This window comes from Lotus japonicus, chromosome 3 (genome assembly GCF_012489685.1).
Source record: "Lotus japonicus ecotype B-129 chromosome 3, LjGifu_v1.2".
Taxonomy (NCBI): domain Eukaryota; kingdom Viridiplantae; phylum Streptophyta; class Magnoliopsida; order Fabales; family Fabaceae; genus Lotus; species Lotus japonicus.
This window is the reverse complement of record NC_080043.1, coordinates 59,943,751-59,964,094: the sequence shown is the minus strand read 5'-3', so window position 1 is coordinate 59,964,094 and position 20,344 is coordinate 59,943,751. Positions and strand designations below refer to the sequence as shown.

The window sequence follows — 20,344 nt, the reverse complement described above, 5'->3', positions numbered from 1 at the left end:
TCGTAAGTTTCTACTGAAAAATGATCGTGTGCTAGTTTGGGGTCCCGAGGGCGATCGTCTCGGACAATGGGACGCAGTTTACAAGCAAACAAGCAAGGGAGTTCTATGAGGAAATGGGCATACAACGGAGATTTTCTTCAGTGGAGCACCCTCAGACCAATGGCCAAGCGGAGTCAACAAACAAAGTGATCTTGCGAGGATTAAAGCATCGACTCTCCGAGGCAAAGGGGGCCTGGCTAGACGAGCTCCTGGTTGTGATTTGGTCCTACAACACGATGCCGCACTCAACCACAAAGGAAACCCCCTTCAGGATGACCTATGGGGCGGACGCCATGTTGCATGTGGAAATAGACAACAACTCTTTGCGGACGACACCATAGTTCGAGGGCGAGAATTCTTCTAACATGGCTGTTGAGCTGGATTTGCTGTCGGAAACGCGGGATAAGGCTCATATCAGAGAGGCTGCGATGAAATAGCGGGCTGCGGCGATGTATGACTCAAAAGTCCGCCCAAGGGCGATGCAAGAGGGAGATTTGGTTCTTAAGAAACGAACTGGGAATGTGGGTAATAAGTTGAGTCAGTTTTAGGAAGGCCCTTACAGAATCTTGAGAGCGTTGGGGAAGGGGGCCTACCACCTCGAGAGTTTAGATGGGAGGCGAGTGCCGTGATCTTGAAACGCATCAAGCTTGAGGTATTACTACAACTGAAGATTGAGGAAGAGATCGGATTAGAGGCGGGAGCAATCGACTAAACAAGACTCATGAAGACCGCACAATTAAAAACAAAGACATGTTCTTGTTCTCCATCTCGGGAGTTTGTTGGCTGAAACACCTAAAAATTGTAAAAACAAAGACACGTGACCTTGATGTCTTGGGATTGTTGACTATAACGTCTGATTGAAAATACAAAAATTGTATCAAGCGATTTCAATCACACTGAATTGTGGCAAGTGCTAGGTGGGAAAAATTCCCTAAAGGTGGCAATCCCAACATGACCTTGATGTCTGGGGATTGCTCCGGAAAAGCCGACGCTGCTCGCTGTCACCCGTTGGCGACGTGTGCGGATAAGCTTCTTATCCAAAATAACCTCCCCGAAATTTGGGCGAGCAAACCTAACTAGGCTAAGTCTCGGGCAACCCACTTGGCCATTGGGTCCCGAGCCACTGTAAGTCCTCGCCAAGTAAAGCTGGCGGGGCCACACCTAATCTTACGGGAAAAGCGTGTGAACAAATCCTCAGTTCGAAACTGAGCAAAAGTTCTAGTTAAACCCCACACACCATCAATGTCGTCGAACGTATTTCAGACCCAAGGAGACTGAGAGGGAAGCGTGGGAAATTTTGGAGAGCGACTAAACAGACATAGGAAATAAAAGTTGAACTAATTAATTTAAAGTCTAAACGTGAAATTGAAACAAATACGTTATTACAAAAAAGTACTGATGTTACAATAATTAAGGATAGTTGACATTATGTTTTCTTCTCTGGTTCCACAGCATCCTCGAGATCAACATGGGCAACTTCCGGCGGATCTTCTGGACCCTCCAACCCGATTGAGGTGACCCTTTTAAAAACTCCCAAGGAGCTGAAGTTGACGGAAGGGTGGAGGTGCTTAACTTGGGCTCTAGCAATGAAGAAGCTGCGAACGCGCTCCTTGGCCGCTTCCTCTCTTATCTTCTCTTCTAGAGCTTTGGCTTGGACATCCTTGTCATCCGCGAGCTGGCACTTAGACGCCAGATCCGCCTGGGCCTCGACGAGGGTCGTACCCTTGCCTGCCAGTTCGTCACGCAAGGTGGCGATCTCCTTGTCTTTGGCGGCAAAGGTTTCCACCTGAGAAGCAGCAATGACCTCTTTGACGTCAAGGTCTCGTTGGAGCTCCTCGACCTGGGTCTCAAGCTTTTCCCCTTTCTCGTTCGTCGTTAACACTGCCAGCCTCGCCTCCTTGAGCTTTTGCCGCATCTTTTTGACCTTGCCCTCCTCTGCTACCAACTGGTTGGACAATGTAGAGCAAGTATCGGTCGCCTGAAGGTTATCAGAACGCAACTTCTCCACCTCCTGGCGGAGCTCGGCGACTCCAGCAAGAGGTCGTGCTCGATGAGCCACTTGCGCGAACAAACACCCGGCGTAGAGGAGGTTGGACACGGCTTCCTGCGCAACATTCTGCGGGTCCTGGCTGGAGGCATCCCTCAGTTTCTCAAGGTAAGGGTGAGAAAGGAGCAAGACAAAGGGATATTGGGAGGAGTCACTGGAAGGATCCTTTGAGGGGTCCGCAAGAGGATTTTCTCCTTCACCATCAGCCCCGGGAAGGTGTAGGGTTGATGGGTCAAAGGAAGTCGAGCCGGGTGAGGGAGACGGCGGGCGGTCGGAGGAAGGTGACTTCTGCCCCTCTAATGGGGCCACGGTAGGAGGAGTGTTTGAGTCAGAGAGGCGCCCGTCTCACCATGATGAGTGGACACCAGTAGGGGATCCACGGCGGCAGGTTCAGACCCGATTGGTCCTCCATCTGTGCTAGTCGAAGGGATAGTCTGAGGGTTTGGCTCGCCTAAGTCTCTTCTCTTGGATGATTCGGCGTGCATCGGCGAGCATTTCCTTTTATCCCCGACTTGGGCTGAGGAGAAAACCTTGGTACTCCCAGAAGTGAAAGCCTTCAGGAGCTCAGCGGTGGAGAACTTCATATTCCCTGAAAGGCAAAAACAAAAAGGTGTTGTCAGCAGCAGAAAGGTCAAGAGAGTACCGGAAAGAGAATTTAAAGGAGAAACCTAATCGCGGGAGTAGCTTGGAGCCCGTGGGGGCGCCGAGTAATTCAGCACAACTAAGGCGGGGAAGTCGGGCGAGGACCCCGAGAGCGAAATTCTCTCTGACGGACAAGGAAGCTTTAGAAAGATCGGATTTCCAGCCTCTCCGCGTAAAGGATGAGGGATAGGCTGGATAAACGACGACCCGGAAATACCGGTGAGCCAGACAAGGTTCAGGGTCACCCTGGTAAGGGCCGAGTCGTTCCCGGCCCGGGCGGGGCGCCAGTTCGACCCAGCCAAGGGACCCCAGGGATCGGGAATCCACTTGAAAGAAAAAGAAGAAGAGGGCAGTTGAGGGAACTACGTCGACATTGCTGTAGAGAATTTCAAAACACCTCAAGTAAGCCCAGGCGCGGGGGTGAAGTTGGCAAGGGGAAACGTTGACGGCACTTAGCATTCGGCTAAGGAATGGGGAGAAAGGGAATTTGATGCCAAGGTCAAGGAACATATACTCATACATAAAAAAGAAATGGGAGTACTTGGGGTTCTTAAGTGCACGGTGCTGCCACGGGCAATCTTGGCCCTGGAAACCTGTGGTGCGAAGGAGGTTTTCTAGCGACGGGGTGCTACAAAAACCCCCAACCCTGCGGGTGAGGTCAGAGACAGAGTCACCGGTAACAAATTCAGAGGGTTGGTCAAGGATCCCTTGGTCAGGAGCGTTCTGGATTGGGGAAGGGAGAGTAGCGAAGGTTTTCAAGCGGTGGACTTTGATTTCCTCCACAGAAGAAGGGGTTCCTGTTGGGGGCATCGCGAAAACAAAAGGAAAGAGTAAAAACAGGGATGAGAATACTAACCAAAGAGAAGTTGTGAAGAAGGAAGCATGAGAGGTCGGAGTTTGCAGGGTTGTCAGGAGAAACCGTTGTGAGAGCCGGAGGAGTATGAGGGCAGTTGGCAGTAAGGGATGAGGTAATAAAGAAAGAAGAAAGGAGATGGTTCACCGTTAAGTAAGGAGTCGTGACCTAAGATGACAAGATGAAATGATTATTGGGGGAAAGGACGCGTATTTCGGGAAGCGGGAGTGGCGCATTAAATAAAAATCATGACGGTTGATTGGATTAAATTCAAATTGGCAGGCTTTATTGCGGTTCGAGGGGACGTTTCGAGGACAGCGGTTGGGGTTCTGCAGGTTCGCTGACCTATGCACTTCTTAAGTACATTATAAATGGCTTACACGCGTCAGGCAACCATGATTCACGGTGATCACAACTGTAATTGGGCGAGGAACCAAGCGCCGTCACCGCAAGCTTACTTGTGGACTTGTGGACTCGGAGGGGCTCGTGAAGGGATTCATAAATTAGCTTTAGCTTTACTTACTATGCCATGTTGGCAATTATCCTTGGTCACTAAACTTTGACGTTAGTTGGTTTCTCTCGTACTGGACGCCTCAATTATTAAGACACTCTTAGCCCTCATGCTTCGAGCTCGGTGTCTTGTGGACTGGGCGAGACCAAGGGGGCCCTCGCCCAGGGGCGCTTGTCCCAGGAAATTGATTTGACCCGGGAGTTTGGGCCTCCCCTAAGAGGCCCAACCGGCCCACTGAGAGCGTTTCGGGGCGTTAGGCCCAACCCCAAGCCTATAAATAAGGGGTGGTTACTAATTGTAAGGGACTCTTAGCTCATTTGAGAAATAACAAGCTTGAAATTCAGTTATATTCTCTCTCTATGCGATTACACTTTTCCTCGCTAGGATTTTCACATCGCAATCCTCTCACATTGGTACTATACCCTATCTCTATGTTCTTAGGATAGAACAACAACTAAATCAATAGTTTGATGACTTACATTATCCTCTAAAATAAAAGACTCACTAACGAACTATACCCTTTTATATGAGAACATACAAAATATTGTCCTTTCTATTTTGTTTAGTTTTTGGTGAAATTACACAACCGAATGCCTACGGTGTGAAATGACAATATTATTGTATGGTCATTGTTGGACAATTTTGAATGGGCTGAACGACACACAGTGAGATTTAGAATGGACTTTGTTGATTGCAACAAGTCAACAACAGCTTCACAAGATACCAAAATCTCTGCAAAATGGTTCAAGAACTTTCTTAGGGAGTATTAATATTAGACTTATTATATATATATATATATATGCTTGTTTTTTCCGATAAAAAAATGTAGTTTTTTTTGTAAGTCAAAGAATTGTATTCAAAAATAGCACAAGGGTGCTAAACCCAAAAAAGAAAGAGAGAAAAATAAAGAATGAAAGAAAAAATAAACAAAGTTTAAAGAACCCATCTGCATAATGCAAACCAGATTAAGTTCCCATACAAACTTAAACTATTGCTCCAAGTAAACCAAGAATGCCCCAACATATAGCAGCAACATACATCACCCAAAATGCACACAACAACAGACGTCCAGCGCCAAGAATGCATAGCAGAAGAGACAAAAAAATACAACACAACCTCCACTCCAAACGCACAACGAACGGTAGCCAAAAACCCATGTCCCCAATGACGAAATTCAAAGAGAAGAGAGGCATATGACCGGAATTGACTTCCATTCATATAATGAATAATGAAACTCCCTCACTTTCTCTTTTAACCAGTGCCAAATTCGAACCTGGATTAATTCCACAACCAAACCACCGTCCCAAACATTATCCTTGAAAATAATACTGTTACGAGTTATCCACAAGGACCAGCAAGACGCCATCCACACCGTTACCTCAGCAAGCCGCTGTTTCTTGTTTATGCCAACAAAGGAGAACTGGCTAAAAAGTGAAACTAGTCAAATTAGTAATTACAGACATAAGTTGGGACCAAATTTAGAATCAAGTTTGTCTTAGCAGCCCAAAATAAGGTTTGGGCCGGGGCGGTGTTGGGCTCTTGTGAAAACAAAGAGATAAAAAGAAAAAAAATGTGAATATGTAATCAAAATTGGTATTTTATTGTCTGATAGCTCAAGTTGTAGAAGTTGATTGACATATAGGTTAGGGAGAAGGATTCAGGGATCAGCCTGGGGGGGTTGTAGTTTATCTTTCTGATATACCAAAAAATAAGTTTGTACTTAGTTTATCTTTCCGATTCATGTGTCATTCACTGTGCACAAATTAAACTGTCATATCAGTTAAAAATCACTGATGTAAATTAATATCCAACAACACACATGTATCTTTTAATTAACATTGACATCATTTTATCATTCAATTGATGGGATAGAAAAATTGACATACAATAGTGATGGTTAATCTATTTACTTGTGTGCTTAATTAGTTGTAGGAGTTAAAATGAGCAAAAGAAATATAAGTGGAAGAATATAATTAAAAGGAAAGAATATAAGTGGAAAATGATGTGATTTTGAAGTTAGGATAAGGAGAAAGAATGAAAAAGGTGTTTGAAAAGCATAGCGGTGAAACTGTGGATCGAAAAACCTATTTTTTAACTCGTGAATCATATCGTTTTATATAAAAGTCAAGTTAGAAATAAAAATATATGGTATATATCATATAGTAAAATTTATCTAAGATGATAAAGTGTATGTGTTCAACCCTATAAAAAAAATCAATAATAATATGGCAAAATGCAAATTATAGGATTACCTCAATAAAAACATGAGAGCAACCTCAGCCACTAATAAAAAAACAATAGTTTTGCAGTAGAAAGTAGAGTGTGCATATCCTACCTTGACTCTATTATTGATGATTGTTGTAGTTTAGTTTTTTGTTTTGATATTCTTATTTTTTCATTTGTGGTCCTGGTAGTAATGTTGTTGCCCATAGCCTGATAAAAATGTCTATTTTTACAGGTTTTAGTGTCTGGATTGAGAAGGTTTTGTACCGTCATGGACTTTTGGGCCAAGCGTGCTTCCAAGCAGAACGACCCATGAACCAAGTAAGGAAGCCCAAAAGGTAGACAACCAAGCATGAAGTGGAGTCCAGATTCATCCCCCTTTTCTCCCTAAGAATAGTCAAAGTAGTTATTATAATTCCCCTTGATTTCCTCCCTAAATCATGTAACCTAGTCAACTCATTCAATGCATTTATTACTAGGGTTATGGGTTCACCATCTATATAAGAGGGAGCTTATGATGTATAATACATGTTCTCTATTACCACAATATTACTCTTGAGCTTCTTTGATCTACCCTATGATTTTATTCCAGAACATTGGCGCCCACCGTGGGGCTCGGTAAAACTTTCCTCGGCCCCAAGTGATCCTGATATTGACATACCACCTCTGAGGGTCCTTGCATGTTGTGCTCCAACTCGATCATAATCATATGCTGGTTTTTTGTTGTGCATCTTCTCAATCTATGCTGATTTTTGGTTTTCATGATGAACTTACTCTTCACTTGATTTTTCTCTTGCTAGCTTCGTCCTTCTTTATTATTATAGTTACTAAAATAATTAGATGTGCAGTTTTATTTCAACTAGTTTTTATTCTGTGTCAAAATAACTATTTCTCCTTAGAGTAACAAGGAAAATCAACTCTTCAACGACAAACTTGGGATAAAAAGAGCAACAGATTACCATGGTAACCAATGGAAGAAGACCTTGTTTGATCACACATCTGTGAGCGGCTGCGGAAGCATAAGCAGTGGTAAGAACTCCACGAAAAACCCCTGGCGGAGCAATAATTGGTCGGCCAACACATCTATATCTCTCCCTAATCAACTTCACCCATGCTTAGGGACGTTTCAATTTAATTCTTTGAAGAATTACTCGATTTCAGTAATGACAGGTTCATTATTTTTAATTAAGTATGATACTTGCCAGGTTTATTATCATACTTTTATTTCTATTTGATTTAGAAGATTTATAAGAATAAGACGTAATTTTATCTAAATAAAATTTTTCATAAATTGAGGGGTATTATTTGTTGCTTTGATTTTTTCGGCCAGATTAGTTTGGTTGGATACCGTTTTCATTCAAGACAATTGAAGTGAATTAACATGATTTATGCGTGAGTTTCTGAAGAATTTGATTATTGTATGAATTTATTAACCTGTGAATTAGACTGCAATAATTGTCACTTATAAGGCACAAACTTCCTTTTGTGTATGTGATGTCATTTAAATATTGGAATTGAATTGATTTGATTAAGTCAACCTTGCTGTTCCACATTTTTTCACGATCTTATGTGAAATCAATTTTATTGCTCCAAGTTAGCTTTTTAAGATTATTACATTTATATAACTTTAATATGCATTTTTTACTTGATGGTATGAACGACATTTATCATTTTGATATATCAGTTATGATTATTAATGATCATTTAATCACCTATCAATACAATTTGAATTTACATTCATGACTTATGTTTTCCTTTTTGACTAAATCCCCTAACTTTATCAACGTATCATATCTTTTCATTTAGCTGTTACTATTCCTAATTGGCATTATTAGGATTGATATCACCCTTTGCGGTTTTAAACGTTAACCCATTTTAATATTGCTCCCCTATTATTGTTATTATCTAGGTGCCTAATGAATAGCCTTTTATTCCTCCCTTTATTATAGTATACCCGTTAAATCATATTGTTGCAATAATAATTGGTGGAGAATCCATTATAACTACTGTTTATTACCATTTATCGCCTTACCAAATGTGTCTCTCATATCCGATCAACCAACCAAGAGATTCAGCAAGTTACAAAGACGTTTTGTTAACTAGAATGCTAATGAAATACTTTAATCAAATTTGTCCTTGTAAAGAAAGTTGTTTTGCAGGGATGCTAGTGAAAGAATACCACCAAGGTTCACCATCTATATAAGAGGGAGCTTATGATATATAATACATGTTCTTTATTACCACAATATTACTCTTGAGCTTCTTTGCTCTACCCTAGGATTTTATTCCAGAACATGTTTAAAATGCGATTCTTCCATTGCTTCATCATGGAATAATGACCTTTGTTTCATCTTTTTCTTAATATATGCAGTTTGTTAAAGAAAAGCGTGCAAGAAAATAAACACATTGAATTTGGGAAAAAAAAATACACATTGGATTTGGGAAAAAAAATAAACTGCAATAATAGTGTAAACTATAAGTTAGAAACAGGTGGGATTTGGGGAAACATTTGAAGTTAAAATTGAATTTTTCTAGTCCTCCCTCAAGTAATTTTCTTCTCAGGTTAGGCATGAAAACTGCAATGTGGGCCCCACATTTAAATTTTTCGATTTCATACATTTTCCTGACCATCCAAACAAGTAGAATAAAGTGTAAATTTTTCTGTCAAAATTCATCACATCCTTCTCTTTTCACTTAAAATCAAACAAAAAAAAAAACAAAATGGTATATGTCACTACGTGTTTGCTACACAGCAAAACTGATTGATTCTTATTGCACTTATCTCTTGCTTGTTACTAAATATATATATAGTTTGACCACTTCAATCGTTTTGTTTTCCTAATCCACTGGCACTAAACTTGACCATGAGTAACCGCACGTTCTAATCCCAATTCATAGAGTTTTTCTGCACTATTTAAGGCCCCTGCACTGCATCACTTTTTGGAACATAAAACTAGTCTGTGTTACTTCTTATTCTTCTTATCTTTGATATGGCATTCAACGCATTTTTACTTCTTGTCCTCTTCTTCAATCTTACTAGTACATTATCATCGGTTACATTTGCAACATCTGCTGCATCCACTCTTGATGATGCCTCAATGAGACGAAGCAATTTTCCCAAAGGCTTCATTTTTGGGACAGCATCTGCTTCATACCAGGTAATTTATATGTGTGCATGCGCGAGCCCGTGGCTGTGTGAGAAATCAAGTTACTCCAAACTAACTCTTTGCAAGAGGGAGTCCCTCTGCTTAATAATTTTTTATATGAGATGAATTTAACAAATCGAACCACTAAATTACATCATATTATTATGATAATTATGTAAACGGAATTGCAGTTAAATAAGAAATTCATAAGTATATAATTTTACAGTCAATATTTACGTATATTTTAAAATACATTTCGTCCATGAAATTGAAATTATCTAATGAATATCCAACAATTACAGTTGATTGGCTTATTTGAAACTTTTTTTTTTTGGTTATTTGAAACTTTAAATTCAGTGGTTAAGTTTATTAAATTCATATTTTATAACTCATATAATCCCTCTACATATTAAAAAACAGAAATTTCTTGGAATTTACTCCATTTAATTTCTTTTAATAACTATAACATGTATAATAATTAATTTCACATATAGACTATGTTTGTCATGTTCAGCTAATCAACTAGCTAAAGACTTGCTAAAAAGTTATTTGATTAAAAACTTAACCCGATTTTTTGAGAAACCAAATCTCAAGCGATACCAACTCTCCAATCTGCCACAATCTTTATTTAAAGACTCTCAAAGAATTTGAGCACAGGAATTAATTAGCTAGCTACGTCAAGTTACAATCTATAGTTTTAAAGACTCTCCATCCAAATTGAATTAGCTAGCTAGTTATGACTTGACGTTTTCTATAGTTTTTAGTTAGTGCATTCAGATATAGTTTTTTTTAAAAGCCAAAATATCATTAATGAGAGAAAAGAGGGACAAAGCCCAATACAAAATCACCAACAGTTACAGAAAAAAGACAAAAAAAAACAAAGCAATAGAGAAACAAAGAAAGAAAAACATAACAATAAAGAACGAAAGAGAGAACACAAGGTAAAACAAAAACAGTTGGTGCAATATAAATAGATTTTATCTCAATTTGTTAAAAAAAATTATTATAATTTTTATTTTAAAGTACGTGCTAATATATATTTATTAAAAATTATCTAGGAGAATTGTCTACTGTACACCAACTAGTGGCGCACCGGTGCATTGTTACTAAAAAGTTGTGAATTGGTTGTGATGTAGTAAATTCAAAGCTAAATAACTGTGAATTCTTGTTTGCGTCTGCTGTGCATCTTCCGTTTTGGAATCTTGAGGCTAATTCTTTCTTGATATATGATTTTCTGTAACCTTGGAACATTTTGGCTTAATACGATTTTCCCATTCCAAAAAAAAAATCATAGCTATTTGGTAACTAAACTAATAGTGTTGACAATTTTACGTACATCACATTTCCTATTTGCAAAATTTATCATGGTTCATTTAGACAACCCCTTACAAATTTTATACTTACAAATTAATTACGAGCAATGTACCGGTACAATCTGAAAAGGAAGCACCCTCAACCAACAAAAACATCAATTCACTAGTGCCCAGAGCACACACATGAATACTAACCAGCAATTACATACCTCTTTCCCTTTTGAAATTAATAATACCTGAGTTAAGAATTTGTTTATCATAATCTATTTGAAATATTTCCTTGAAAATTGGGAAACGTATGGGGCTTACACGGCATAATATGAGTTAAAAAATAGTATAAATTATCTTCTCTTAAATAAATATAAGGTGGTAATAGCAACTAGAATATTTCTTTCATTTTTTAACCACTTGATTAAGATTTTCAAGGGTTCAAATCAAATTTCTTTAAATGATTGTGATGATAATATACAGTATGAAGGTGCAGCAAAAGAAGGCGGTAGAGAACCAAGTATATGGGATACCTTCAGCCATAAATATCCAGGTACGTATTTCTCAAATTTTCTCCCTCTAACTTGCAATCAAACAAAAGATGGGAAACTAAGGAGTAACAACGTGTTTGATTACTGTTTTGTTAAATACCTTTTTAGTTTTTAAAAATATAAAATAAAAAAAACTCAGGACAATAATAAAAATGTATTCTTGAAACTTTAAGATAATTATCCGAGTTTCGAGAAACTTATGGCTCAAATAATTGTTTTCCCTTATGAACAATAGATTTTATAAATTGGTTGTGAATATAGTTTTTAAATTTAGAGGGAAATCAAAACAAGCTCTAATTTTTCTCTATAATCTAATAATAAATATGAAACATGCAGAGAAAATAACGGATAGAAGCACCGGAGATGTCTCGATTGACCAGTATCACCGCTACAAGGTATGATCAAATTTCCAAATGACAACAAGGAAATGAAATTAAGTGGCATAGGTTGTAAACTACTTAAAAACTAAAAAGAATATTTGATATACACATTTATTTTGCAAAGAAAAAGGTACATGTACACGTAGTTTTTTTTTCATTGTTGACCAATGAGATTGTAAAAATGTGTCACGTAATAACTTTTTAAATATTTTTCTATATTACTAAAATATGATTGGTTAACTTTATACTTTTTTAAGTTCAAAAAAAAAAAACTTTATACTTTTTTTAAGTATAGAAATCATTCTCTACTTTCTATTAATAAATTATTTTGTCACAATAGGAGGATGTTGAACTCATGAAGTCTTTGAATTTGGATGCTTACAGATTTTCCATCTCTTGGTCCAGAATCCTCCCAAGTGAGTGAAATTAATATGTAATTATTAACTCTTAATTCCTATTTATTAATTTTGCTTAGATGGATATTACACATTAACCGTTTTATATTTTTCTCTCAATGAATCTATTAATAGAAGGAAAGCTCAGTGGAGGTATCAACCAAGAAGGAATCAAATATTATAACAATCTCATCGACGAACTGCTAGCTAATGGTCAAAATTGAAATTCGATTGTATTTTATTATTTTTCTCTCAAACAATCGATAACAAATTAAAATAATAAATTGAATTTTATCACTGCAGGTCTACAACCATTTGTAACACTTTTTCATTGGGATCTTCCCCAAACTCTGGAAGATGAGTATGGTGGTTTCTTAAGTCCTGAAATTGTGTAAGTGCTATAAAATTTATGTCGGTAATGATACATGTATCAGAAATAATATATACACCTTAGAATATTATTTTTTCTATCACTTTTTCGATCGCATTATATCCTTAAATTTATGATGTATCTATCTATTTTTTTCTTATCTCTCTTTAATGATCAACATTCACTAGTCACCGGATGTACACCGATCTTGGCTGAATTTATTTTCCGCCCAAGTTAAGCCTTAGCCCCGTCCTTTTTGCAAATAAGTAAAAACAGAAAGAAAAATATCATAAGCACAACTTTATTGTGGGATCATGTTAAAAATTAGTTTATTGGTGAATCATATTTTTACTACTAATATGTAGTACGTCTTATTTACAATATGATCTTTATGTGCTAATATTAACTTACAAAAAGTTATTTTAACTTGTGAAGCAAATTTTTCTTGGTCAGAATATACAAAGTCATAAAATAATTTTTTTTAATTATTTTGGTTTTTTTTTGGATAATTTAGTCTTTTATTAATAAAGAGTATAGTTCCTATTTCAAAAAAAAAAAAAGAGTATAGTTCCTTAATCATGAAATTTTAATATCAATTTAAAATGAAAATTTCATATGTGCACCTAAATTCAAGGTATGTATATGCATAAATTTATATTTTACATGTCAAAGTTCATGATCGATTTTTCAGAGAGGATTTTCAAGATTATGTGGAGCTATGTTTCAAGGAATTTGGAGATAGAGTGAAGCATTGGATTACTTTGAATGAACCATGGGGTTACAGTAGCAATGGCTACGTACTTGGGGCATTTGCACCGGGTCGATGTTCTAAATGGGTTAATCCAAATTGCACCGGTGGTGATTTAGGGATAGAGCCATATTTGGTTTCACACCACCTACTTCTTGCTCATGCAAAAGCTGTTCAAGTGTACAAGAAGAAATATCAGGTTCATTGTACTATTGTGAATTAATGACTAAATATACTTACTACTAGTGGTGTTAAGTTGGGGATGTATAGTTAATGTGATAATGATATGAATAAATTATGACCGTTGGATCTAATTATGAATGACCAAGATGAGCACATGAAGTCAAGCATGTGACATGACATTTTTAAGTTGTCACGTGAACATTCATAACTTTAATATTTGATCATTCATTTTTAAAATTCATGATTTATTCTTATCATTCTCATGTAAAAAATTCATTCTCATAACATACATCGTAGGTATTGTTAACTAACTACCAAGTTTGAATTCTCTACACAGGCATCTCAAAAGGGTATTATAGGAATAACATTGGTGACTCATTGGTTCGAACCATTTTCAGATAACAAATATGATCATGACGCTGCTGGACGAGCAGTTGACTTCATGTTTGGATGGTATTTGCTTGAAACGCTCTCAAATAATATAAATTATTTGAAGTAAAAGGATGCTTCAATTCATTACAGTACCAACATAAGAACAAATGACAACATAGAACCTGTTGCACTACCTAGTGCACATCAAATTAAAACCACTCCCAACAATCCGTTAGAACTAGAAAACCCCTGAAAATTTAATTTAGCTCACTAAAAACACATCTGAAGTCAAGTAATTTTCATGGGCAATAGTAGAATATTCTAAAAACTTAGCTCATCCATAAATCATTTTACTACTACTATTTCCTATATATTATTGACAATAGGTTTGTTAATCATGTGCTAAAATTAATTTGTAAAAAAAGTCTTTTAACTTATGAATCGCCTTATTTTTCATGATTCATCGAGTCAATTTTCATTTGTACACAATGATTGTAGGTTTATGGATCCATTGACATTTGGAAACTATCCACAGAGTATGCGTTCACTAGTCGGAAGCAGATTACCAAAGTTTTCTAAGAAGCAAGCTAGTCTAGTTAAAGGTTCATTTGATTTTCTTGGACTAAACTATTACACCACTTATTATGCTGCCAACGCATCTTCTGGAAGCAATGATAGACCCTATTTCTTCACGGACTCTCTTGCTAATCTTACAAGTAAGCACATCTTTATCTATCAATTCTTTAAATTATTACTCCTTATATATAAGTTAATTTGATAATTAATAGAAAATCTTTTGTTTTTTATGGTAGCTGAGCGTAACGGGAATCCTATAGGTCAAAGGGTACGTATTGTGTAGCGCTATATGATCTCCATGTTAATTATCTAATAAATATTTTTTATCTTTAGAAACAATTTGTTGGCTAATGATCCGTAGACATATGGCTTTTTTTAACATCCAATGGATATACTTTTTAACGCGGTTTAAGCCACTAAGTAGCATCGGTTCATACCACTGCTAAGCACATGTCCATCGGATGTTCTAAAAAATATGTATGTCAATATAGCATTTTCAAAATTTGTTTGACTATAGCAATAACTTATGTTTCTAATTATATTTGCAGGCCGCTTCAAGTTGGTTATATGTTTATCCAAAAGGAATTCAAGAATTGTTGCTCTATATCAAGAAAAAGTACAACAACCCTCTAATCTACATTACTGAAAATGGTAAATCCATTAAACTTTACATTTGTAATCACAGAATATAACATTGAATGTTTACCTTGAATTTTTCTTAACATATATTAACAATTATCATGTATGAAAGAATTTATACTTTGCAAATTGCACTTGAATTGTAGGTATTGATGAGTTCAATGATCCAACACTATCATTAGAGGAAGCTCTCATAGACACCTACAGAATTGACTATCATTATCGGCATCTATTTTATCTTCAATCTGCAATAAGGTGAGTTATTTTTTACATGTATTTTCTTAATGTTGATTTTGTATATCTAATTTAATACTTTCGTTTTGGTGAATTTTTAAGGGATGGGGCAAACGTCAAAGGATATTTCGCATGGTCATTGCTGGACAATTATGAATGGAATTCAGGTTATACAGTGCGATTTGGAATAAATTTTGTGGATTACAAAAATGGATTGAAGAGATACCAAAAGCTATCCGCAAAATGGTTCACGAATTTTCTCAAAAGACATTAGACTTTGGATGACTAACGGTTCTATAAATTATGTAATAAAATACATCATTCAAGTTAAGCTTCCAGTGATTATATGATCATTCTCCTTCATTCTCAAAGTCGAAGGAAATTGTATTCTTTTAATGATAGCTACTTTGCCATATATTTATGTGCATTTCTTTGTATGTGCCTCTTCTAAAAAAATATGGATTAGGTTCCCGTAAAAAGAATGAAATTAATTTTTGTCCTTCACAACATGAGAAATAACATGGTCTATGGTGGCTTGGTTTTACAAAGTTGCATGAAAGGTGAATGCACCTAATTAAATCCTTCACTTTTTTTTCCTGTACTTTATGGCCAATTTCACCTTCACATTGTTTTTATAAAGCGAAAGATAAATTGACTAGACGTACAAGAGGTACTTTAACCCAATACAAGTAAAAGTTTTTGTTTTTGTAAGAAAATTTTTTATTAGATGGAATGGTTAATTGTACAAACAAAACTCAACAAAGCGAGCATAATCTCCTCCAACATTACACATAAATACCTAAAAATCAAATTGTTTTGGTGCGCTCAAAGATATAACTTTAGAATTCTAACACCTAATAAAACACCTACCCTGCACAAAATGCAGGAAAAATTGCAAGTGACATTGACAAGATCCAAACCCAGATAAAACATTAAATGACCAATGAGAAGGAGCATCTGTCTAGGACCGATATGTTGCAAAGAAAAGTCACATAACCCAACAAAAACAGAGCTCATCTTGTAATTGGAGGGGATGCAAACCAGCACAAGACATCAACCCGAAAGCGAAATCATAAAAACCTAATGGGAACAACACCCGACAACGTTCCTGATCAGCACATAGTCGGCCCGACCTTCACTGTCGACCTCGAGCAGCACTCCAGAAGCCCAAAACCATATCCCCCAAAACAGATCTGTGACAACGACCAACACAACAACAGATGTACTGTGTCTTCATCCATAACTCCACCTTCCAACACATCACGAACAAAGTTGGAAGAATCACCAGAAAGACAAAGAAGAATAAACAACATTCAACACCAAACCGAAATGAACCCAAAAACACGGCTCAGGAAGCTTCAAGTTTGCTTTTATGTAGTTTTTTTACTGCATCAATGTCCATCCCAAATTTCCCAGTAATATAGTGGCTTCTTGCTCCACAGAGACTTGACTCTTGATTTTTTACAGTCTTCATGCGCTTTCCATTGAAAGTCAACCATTGTTGAATCAAGTACAACCGCAACATTTTTTTCTACAAGGAATCAACTAAACATTTTTTTCTCTGACATAAGGAGTATCCCGAACTGGGACCTTGTGGGCTATGTGGAACAATTCATATCGAGTTCTTGGAACACCAAGAGGCTTGGCTGGAGAAACGGGAACCCGACCGCCCCACACCTAGAACGATGCGCCCAGATGAACCGCAACACGCCCCGAGAACCAGTGCCAACACCCACAAACAAGCCAGCCACCACCAAACCCATTAGAGCCAGATCAGAACGGAAAAAAGCCCCATCAAAGCCAAATTCGAAGTGAACCATGACCTCAGCATAAAATAAATAATGTTGAGACTCTGGGAGGCAAGTATGACGAAAAAGGGAAGGAGAAAAAACGATGGGGCGGCGCAAGGGAGGGGTCGATCCTAGTGAGAGAGAAATTAAGTCAAGGTAAGGAAAGGAAAGGGGAGAAAACGAAAAGGAAGGTTCAATAAAGGGTTTCCACCGCACCTGAACGGGGCAGAGGCCACCCATGCAGAGCCAATTCACAGAGAGAGCTTAAGGGTAGAAAGTTTTAGAGAAAGAATGGTTAAATGACAATATATAAGTAAAAGTTCATGAATACAATAGGAGACTATTGAACCAATAGAAAAAACAACAAAACTAGAGATTAAGGAGTTGCAACAGAACATGAATACAACCAAGCAAGTATCCATTTCAAATCACCCCGCAAGATAAACCTCTAATCGAGCATAACTACTTGGTACAACATCCATCACTACTTAAAAAATGTTTATTTCTACAGATTTTTTCTGTGGATTTTTTATGCATAATTTTCTTATAAATTTTCTTTCAAATTTAGGAACAATGGCAAAACTTTCGACCCTTTCCTCTGCTAGGGTTCCTCATGAACTTGGCATTCTTACGTCGTCAACCAAGACCGAAGGCACTGCGAGGGGCGACGACGACTCTTCTCAACAAGACGACGTGGATGACGAAGATGAAGCAGAGAGGGCGAAGGGGGAAGCTGCATGGAGGATTGAGTTGCGACCTCTTGGGATTTTTCCTCTATTTATCGATGGGATTTCTGATTTGGAGATATTGGTGGGATATCCCCAAATCATAGCCCTTTTCACAAAGATTGGGAGGATTGGGAAGCACTTCGTGCAGCGGAATTGGAAAGCTGGGAGGAGATTTAGGTTTGGGTTCGTCCACTTCTTCTCAAGGTCTTGTTCAGGACATCTCTGATGATGATTCTGATGATGTGCCCCTAGTTAAGTCCATTCCTGATAGCGTTGTTGCAAGGATAAAAAGAAAAAGAAGGGTCTCTACTCCTAAAGTCACTCCTACTTCTCCAAAGAGATCCAAGTCATCTCCTGTAACCTACAAATCAAGACTCCAAGTGAGAAGAAGAAAAGGAAGATTCCAGTTGATGTTGAAGATTCTGAGTCAGATGCTGAAGCCGATGTCCAGGACATTTGACCCTCTGAGAAAAAGAAGTTTTCTGGTAAGCGTATTCCTCAAAATGTTCCTGCTGTTCCTATTGATAAAGTGTCTTTTCACTTGGAAGAGAATGTTTAGAAGTGGAAGTTTGTTTGTAAGAGAAGAATGGCCAAGGAAAGGGAAGTTGTCCCTGATGTTCTTGAATGCAGAGATGTTATTGCACTTATTGAAAAAGCAGGTCTGATGAAGACTATCCAGAATGTTGGAAGGTGCTATGAGAAGCTTGTGAAAGAATTCTTGGTGAATCTCTCTGTGGATGTTGGACTTCCTGAGAGTGATGAATTCAGGAAGGTTTTTGTGAGGGCTGAATGTGTTGTGTTCTCACCTGCTGTGATAAATCAAACACTTGGAAGAAGTGCCATTGAATTTGCTGATGAGGAAGTTTCCATGGATGATGTTGCCAAGGAACTTACTGCTGGACATGTGAAGAAGTGGCCCATCAAGAGATTGTTGTCCGTTGGAAATCTTAGTGTGAAGTATGCAATCCTTAATAGGATTGGTGCTGTGAATTGGGTTCTTACTCAGCATACCTCTGGTGTTTCTGCAACCCTTGCCAAGTTGATCTATAGGATTGGCAAGTCTATTGCATTTGATTTTAGTGCTTTTGTTTTTTAGCAGACCTTGAAGCATGCTGATACTTGTGTTGTGAAGCTGCGTGTTTCTTTTCCCTCACTTCTTACTGGGATCATTATCAAGCAACATCCTCAGATTCTCAAGACTGATGAAGTGGCTATTGTAAGATCAAGTTTTGATCTAGTAGTACAACTCTATGTTTTGATGATTACATGTTATCTATTGTGTATGAACAATTATGGTACTCTAACGTTGTTTTCTGAGTGTTCTAATGACAGGACATGACTCTGGTCTTATTTCACATAATTCAGAAGCACTTTGCTAAAAGAGTAACATCCGCAACGCTTTCGCACGTGCTATGGTCAATCTGAACAGTAGATCAAGCTTCAGAAGATCTGAAGATCATAAAGCTCTGATATGGATTCAGCTCACTAGAAGCTCTGAAGAATCAGAAGCTCTGAAGGATCAGAAGCTCTAAAGGATCAGAAGCTCTGAAGGATCAGGAGCTCTGAAGGTCCAGAAGCTCTGAAGGTCCTGAAGCTGAGTAGTGAAGATTCTGAAGTCCAAGAGTATGCTCGCTCTAAAGACCAAGTACTTCTCCTCTGAGTCCACAAGCAGAAGGTACAAAGGTCAGAGGATCCAAGCTTCCTTCTGACTCTGATCACCAAGCTTCACAAGTTCCAATATGAAGCTTCACTCTGATCAGAAGTCAACTAGGATAAAGGTCATCTCACTATCCAAAGTACAAAAGCAATTGTACCATTCCTGACGACCTTACCTAACTTATTCAGCCACAGCAGAACCTGGAAAACCCAGATCTGCCCTCCAACGGTAGCATTCCATGCAAACTTCCAAACCTAATTCCTTGGAGTATATAAAGAGGCCGAAGATGAAAGATGCCGCCTGAAGAAACTTTGTCAAGCTCACGCAAAATTCAAATATTCTTTCAAAGCAATCTTTCTTCACATTGTACTAATTGTGTTTACTATTAGCTTTCTGAGAAGCATTTCTTTGTAAACCAAAAAACTTTCAAACAGTTGTTTGTTTTTCCTTAAGGAGACCAAGGTTGATCGGATCCTTGAGAAGACTAAGAGAGTGAATCTTAGTGATAGCTAAGTCAGTGTATTGTTAGTCACTTTGCAGGTAGCAAGTGCAGTTGTAACAAACTCTGATCAGTGGATTGCCTTCATTCTAAGAAGGAAGAAATCACCTTAACGGGTGGGCTGGATTAGCTTGAGGTATTTATCAAGTGAACCAGGATAAAATCATTGTGTGCTTTCCTCAACTCTTATCTTAGCACATTTATCTTTGGTGTTTGAAGAGATTTGTTAAAATCTCAAGTGAGAAAGGTTTTAGATTGAAAACGCTATTCAAACCCCCCCTTTCTATCGTTTTTCATACCTTCAGCTATGTCTCGTAGAGTTCCAATAACCTTGGATCAACGTTTGTTTATGGAGCCACATGTCCTTGACATTGCCATGCCAACCAGTAGGACATATGCCCCTCCTGTGACTGAATCTGGAACTCAGGCCATCATTGCTGAATTACAGGAAGTCTCCAAG

The 20,344-nt window shown here is 37.7% G+C and overlaps 1 protein-coding gene across 1 annotated transcript; it reads left to right on the top strand.

The window, feature by feature from the left end:
* The first annotated feature begins 9,274 nt into the window (after positions 1 to 9,274).
* Positions 9,275 to 15,678, top strand: LOC130744688 (beta-glucosidase 12-like). The gene is made up of 13 exons (XM_057596853.1): positions 9,275 to 9,473; positions 11,246 to 11,315; positions 11,650 to 11,708; positions 12,034 to 12,109; positions 12,224 to 12,301; positions 12,392 to 12,479; positions 13,150 to 13,405; positions 13,727 to 13,842; positions 14,260 to 14,477; positions 14,574 to 14,605; positions 14,886 to 14,988; positions 15,123 to 15,231; positions 15,313 to 15,678. The coding sequence occupies exons 1-13, from the start codon at positions 9,306 to 9,308 to the stop codon at positions 15,482 to 15,484; spliced, it is 1,545 nt and encodes a 514-aa protein (XP_057452836.1). The 5' UTR covers positions 9,275 to 9,305; the 3' UTR covers positions 15,485 to 15,678.
* The last annotated feature ends 4,666 nt before the right edge of the window (positions 15,679 to 20,344 follow it).

Coding starts and splice junctions, on each gene's coding strand:
- LOC130744688 (XM_057596853.1), top strand. CDS start 9,306: ATGGCATTCAACGCATTTTTACTTCTTGTCCTCTTCTTCAATCTTACT. Junction 9,474..11,245: donor CAGCATCTGCTTCATACCAG/GTAATTTATATG, acceptor GATAATATACAG/TATGAAGGTGCAGCAAAAGA. Junction 15,232..15,312: donor TATCTTCAATCTGCAATAAG/GTGAGTTATTTT, acceptor TGAATTTTTAAG/GGATGGGGCAAACGTCAAAG.